Genomic DNA, 6,296 nt, shown 5'->3' with positions numbered 1-6,296 from the left:
ACTGTGTGTGATTGGAGGGCATCACTGTGCGCGAGTGGCGGGCATCACTGTTAGACTGTGTGTGAGTGGTGGGCGTCACTGTGTGTGATTGGTGGGCATCACTGTGCGTGAGTGGTGGGCATCACTTAGACTGTGTGTGAGGTCACTGTGTGTGAGTGGCGGGCATCACTGTTAGACTGTGTGTGAGGTCAGTGTGTGTGAGTGGCGGGCGTCACTGTTAGACTGTGTGTGAGGTCACTGTGTGTGAGTGGCGGGCGTCATTGGGTGTGAGAAGCAGGTGTCACTGGGAGTAAGTGGCAGGCGTCACTGCCTCTCGAGACAGTCGCCAACATGCAGCTGTAGACTGTCCTGGTCGGGGAAGACGGCGTTGCAGGCCGGGCAGTCGTAGCGACGCAGGCTCTGTGGCTCCTCCTCCTCGCCTTGAGGGGGGGCCGGGTTGGGTGGGGGTGTGTTCATGCGACCCATCTGTGGACAAGGGCGTAAAAATAATAAGAATAATAATAATAGATAGCATTTGTATAGCGCAAATCCCCGCTCAACAGCAGGCTCTATGCGCTTCACAATCTGTACTATTACCCCAGCAGACCTGAGAGTACTCTGAAACAACCTCAACTTCCTGGGAAGCATACAGTGCAAGTAGTCATTGTAGACGCTAAAACACTAACAAACTGACAAGATCTTTCGCTGTCTATGGCCGGGTACCCATTCCCACCTGGATGAAGTGAGGAAAATTCGTGTAAAGTGCCTTTCCCAAGGACACAACGTCGGGGCCGTGGCTCGAACTCTCGACCCCGCAACCTCACGATTACGAGTCTGGTAGCCTAACCACTAGGTCACCGACGTCAACAGGAGGTCCCGTGTGCAAGTTGCGCTCGTTAAAGATCTCTTGGTGGTCAAAAATTCTGTCCCCGTCGTTTTATACAAGAAAAATTCTGAAATTATGCAAACTGAGCCCAAAAATGTGAAATTATGCTATTCTGTTAATTCTAACAAAGAATGATAAAGGAAAAATAATTAGGAATTATGCAAAAAATGATCAAATTATGCTAAATTATGCAGGGTGCATAACACCATGGGGACAGAAAATAGATAAGAGTAGGCATCCTCCGCCACCCGGACAAAATTCAAAATATCCTACCAGCTGAAAAAAAAAAACCGAAACAAAAAAGAAAAGTTGAGAAGACAAAAGACTTACCCCCGTGTAGAACCCCCCGCCAGCGCCGGCTTGTCGGAAGTCTTGAGCTAAGGGGGGCGTGGTCCGCAGTCTGCCCGGGTAGTCGGGGTGGGGGACGGTGGGGGGCGTGGCCATCCGTGCCTGTGGAGACACAATTTTTTAGTTTTTAGTTTTAGTAGAGTTTTTACGGCGCTGGCAACTGCATAAGTTCATACCAGCGTCAAGGGGTGGATGTCAACAGAAAAGACCTAACGAGGAATCAGGCTTACTCTGCTCACCTCTCTAGCCTCAACAGCACAAAGTCTGCTTCGACTATCAAGGCACCCCGCAAATAGCGGGTCACAAAAGAGTGACAAACATACAACAGAAGTGGAGGAAAAATGATGATAGTAAGGATGAGGAAAGGAAAAGCAGCAGTTCCCCCTATGTTGTTCCGGCACAGTATGAGCATGACGTTGATAAATCAGCCCATTTACAATTCTACTGTGCATAAGAACATGTTAATATCCCCCCTTTGGGAATACCCTGAAGACACTTCAGTCAGTAGCACCACCCTGGGGGGTTTTAGTAAAAGTTTTACGACACTTGCAACACAATAAGGTCATATAAGTGCCGAAGATTAGAGGTGTTACAAGAGAGTAACGAACACAAAAAAGGAGGAGAGATCAGGACGATAGATGTTTGATAGGAAAGAAGGAGTAAACCACACCTTAGCAGAGCACCCGTCAACCACCCACTAAACCACACAATAACACCCAAGACTTGTGTGAAGAAATAAGAGAATGCTTCTTTATACAAAATTTAATGTTCAACGTTCAGCACTGTCTTCCAGTTGAAAACCTGTCCAACCCCAGGAGGAAAAACTTTCTCAGCTGTCATCAACATCATCATCATCCAGTGCCAGATCTGCGACAGACATCAGCGATCATGGTTCTTCATTCACTTCTTGACTCGAATGCTCTTTAAAAAGCTACGTTTCCCTGATCTTTCCTTGTTACCCATTTGTTTAGGTTCCCCGAGTACATTGTTCTGGGCCTACCCCTGCCTCACTTGCCTTCAATTTTGCCAGTGAGAGCTAGATGTTCAAGTCTCTTATGTCTATTCAGGTGTCCCAAAAACTGCATTTGTCGTTTCCTGATTGTTTATAACAGATATAGTGCTACATATAAATGCAATGTGTTATTACATCAATGGCCACTTTTAAGGACAAGCGGGCTAACCCAGATATCTGGGGTTTCCAGAAATCTTGACCTACACCAAAAGTGGACATGGCCCTACCTGTAGGATAAGTTTGGTTTCATTGGCGAGTATATTTGATTGGTTATAGAAAGAGAAAACTCTCCTTGCCTTTTAAAGAAACTGAACAAGGGTCCAAAAACTTTGCCTTCGATTTTCTCAAAACAGCATTTTTCGGGATAGCCCTCTTGTGTTTTTTAGAAAGCGACCAATCACTAGCATGATTACCTGTCCCCCGGCCCAGACGCGGCGCTGGATGTCGCTGATCTGTCGTTGGTCCATCTCCAGCTCCAGTTGTCGGTGCCTCTCATGCAACGCCTTCATCTCCTCTGCCAGTTTGTCTCTCTCCTCCGCCAGCCGTGTGCGCGACTCTCGCTCCGCGTCAAAATCGTTCTTGTAAAGTTCAGCCTGAAGATATGTGCAGTAAACGAGGGAAGATAAGATAATATGATAGATGAGATAATACGACAGATGAGATAAAACAATAGATGAGATAATACGATAGATGAGATAGTGTGATAGATGAGATAATGTGATAGATGAGATGAGATGAGAATTTGAGTTAGGCTAGAGAAGGGGCCACCTCTTAATAATGAAACAAATTGTGTCTATGGGGGTCGAAAAACAGCTGCATTAAAATATACCCTCCCCCCCAAAACTCAAACTGACCTGCATTTTGAGCAGTTGTATTTCCTCCTCGTGGTTGGTGGTGGTGTTGTGTGCCCGCTTGAGCCGCGTGATCTGTTCGTCTCGGAGCGCGATGGCCTCATCAGCCGCCATCACCTGGGCGGTCAGTCGGTTCAGCTCCTCCATCAGCTCCTTGGAGTTGTGCGGCGACTGCCCATGCTGCTCACACACACCACAAATACAAGAAACAGTTCATCAAGAATTGTGAAGCATCGTGGTGAAATCAGGTGCTCGTCAAAATAGCTGTCCCTGTGGTTTTATGCATCCCGCATAATTTAGCAAAATTTGATCATTTTTTGCATAATTTCTGATGACTTTCCTTTATCATTCTTTGCTAAAATTAACAGAATCGCAAAATTTCACATTTTTGGTTTCAGAATTTTTCTTGCATAAAACGACGGGGACAGAAACAGTGAAATCAATGAAATAGGCATTTTTCTGGCGGTTTGGCAATTTTTTTCTTCTAATATGAACTGGCCTTGTATCTTCTCTCCTTCCTTGTCCGACTGGCCTGCATGATTTGAAATGCTGGCAGTAGAAGGAAAACCACTCACCTGCTGTCAATTGATCAAAATACAGGTAGGAAATAATTCAATGAAAAATACTATTCGATATAACTTCCCCTTTGTTAGGCCAGATCCAGTGCTTTCTTGTCCAATCTCCATTTCTCTTAACATTGAAAATGTGACTTCTTCTTAAGCTCAGAATTTGTTATGGACTGTTTTCACTGTAAAAAAAAAAAAATGGAGATACGACAAGACAGCACTGAGGTCACTCTTTGTTATAAACTGTTTTCCCTCTTAACGTGAAAATGTGACTTCTTCTTAACCCTTAAGATTCTGGTCCCTGATAAATGTTTGCCCGATAAGCGCAATCCCGCGCGGCGCTCCACAGCTGGTCCCTGATCAGTCGTCGTCCCGCGCGGGCAACGCATTTCGTTTACGGCGGGGTCTGCATCTGTGTGCTAAAATGTGTGTGCGTCAATCTGCTTGTGCCTGTGTGTCCATCTGGAACTTACTGCATTGTTTTGCAACGCGAGGCGTTGGTAGAGATAACAGAGCATCGGTTGAGACGTTCATCCAATGAAATATGAGCATTTTGACCCAGTTAGACATTTGAGGGACTCGAAAGGATATTAAGGAAATAGCACTTTCATCTTTCAATACAAACACCTTTCCTCACTTTTCAAACGATCTAATTCTTACACCAAACGTTGTTTCCTGATGTAAATAATCATATTTGGTGGTTTTTGAACCATTGTCCTACCAGAGGGAGACATTTGAGAGCAACTGAATTTAAAAAATATTCGGAAATTATCCCATTTTTTTCCTCTTTCGAACGATAGCTGATAAGCAGCTGTTCGCAAGTTCATTCATAATAGGTGTGAAATCTGGAAAACTCTGGAAAAGTTATTCGATTTGGTGTAACTTCCAATCTCAGCGTCTCTGATCAACCAACGAGGAGATAATGGGATTATTCGTGTGATCGTAACACTTATTCATTGATCGTATCAGTTTGCTATAAAAGATGAGGTGTTTCCCTGACCTGCCGCGGCACGTTCGCGTGACCAGTGTCTGACCCCGGCACCCCGTGGCACAAGCCCGCAGGCGACGTAAGTGGGTCATCGATCGATAAGAGCCCTCTTCCGGTTAACCCCGCAAGACTAGAGTTAAGCTCACTCTTTGTTATGAACTACTTTCACTGTAAAAAAAAAAATATGGAGATACGACAAGAAAACACTGAGGTCGCGAACTGTCATTCGTGCAGTAGAAAAAGAAGTGAAGAAAGCGAGTTGAGAGCGAAAGCGTACCGCCAACTGTCGTTCGTGCAGTAGAAGAAAAAGCAAAGAGAGCGAGTTGAGAGTGAAAGCGTACCATGTCTGCCTTGTTGGCCTCCACCATGTCCACGAGCTCTCGGTACTCGGACACTATCTCGTTGAAGGACATCTGGAGCTGGTGATGCTGTCGCCTGGGCAGTCAGAACAACAGTCATGATGGTACCGTAGTAATAATGGTCATGATGGTAATGATGGTAATGCTGGTAATGATGATAATGATGGTAGTAATGATGGTCATGATGGTAATGATGGTAATGCTGGTTATGATGATAATGATGGTACTAATGATGGTCATGATGGTAATGATGGTCATAATGATGATAATAATGGTAATGATGATAATAATAATGGTAATGATGATAATGATGATAAGAATAATGATAACAATGGTAATGATGGTAATAATAATGAAAATAATAGTAATGGTGGTAATAATAATGGATATGATGGTAATAATAATGATAATAATGGTAGAACCTAATGATGATAGCAATAATGATGATAATGATAATGCTGATGATGATAACACAAATAATAGATTTTAAAAAAGCTATAACAAGCAACCACCAACCACCCACTTGATCAAGCTGTTCTCTTGCTGTGCCCGATGCTGTTCCCTCACCCACCCACCACACATCAAACACCCACCCACCACCCACCAACCACCCACTTGATCAAGCTGTTCTCTTGCTGAGCCCGATGCTGTTCCCTCACCCACCCACCACCCACCATCCACCAACCACACATCAACCACCCACCCACCACCCATCAACCACCAACCACACATCAACAACCCACCCACCACCCATCAACCACCCACCCACCACCCACCATCCACCCACCAACCACACATCAACCATCCACCAACCACCCACTTGATCAAGCTGTTCTCTTGCTGCGCCCGATGCTGTTCCCTCACCCACCCACCATCCACCAACCACCCACCCACCACCCACCAACCACCCACTTGATCAAGCTGTTCTCTTGCTGAGCCCGATGCTGTTCCCTCACCCACCCACCACCCACCATCCACCAACCACACATCAACCACCCACCCACCACCCATCAACCACCAACCACACATCAACAACCCACCCACCACCCATCAACCACCCACCCACCACCCACCATCCACCCACCAACCACACATCAACCATCCACCAACCACCCACTTGATCAAGCTGTTCTCTTGCTGCGCCCGATGCTGTTCCCTCACCCACCCACCATCCACCAACCACCCACCCACCACCCACCAACCACCCACTTGATCAAGCTGTTCTCTTGCTGAGCCCGATGCTGTTCCCTCACCCACCCACCACCCACCATCCACCAACCACACATCAACCACCCACCCACCACCCA

General features: G+C 46.0%; 1 protein-coding gene across 1 annotated transcript in view; it reads right to left on the bottom strand.

Annotated features, from left to right (window-relative positions):
- Positions 1–6: 6 nt before the first annotated feature.
- LOC101858005 (NF-kappa-B essential modulator) overlaps positions 7–6,296 on the bottom strand; it is a gene marked incomplete in the record, with an annotated part of 29,152 nt that continues 22,862 nt past the window's right edge. Inside the window, 5 exon segments of the mRNA XM_013079168.2 lie at positions 7–465; positions 1,196–1,315; positions 2,639–2,818; positions 3,080–3,256; positions 4,972–5,065. Of these exon segments, the coding sequence (XP_012934622.1) occupies positions 304–465; positions 1,196–1,315; positions 2,639–2,818; positions 3,080–3,256; positions 4,972–5,065 (733 nt within the window).

Source organism: Aplysia californica, unplaced genomic scaffold (genome assembly GCF_000002075.1).
Source record: "Aplysia californica isolate F4 #8 unplaced genomic scaffold, AplCal3.0 scaffold00042, whole genome shotgun sequence".
Lineage (NCBI taxonomy): Eukaryota > Metazoa > Mollusca > Gastropoda > Aplysiida > Aplysiidae > Aplysia > Aplysia californica.
This window is presented reverse-complemented; position numbering and strand designations above follow the sequence as displayed.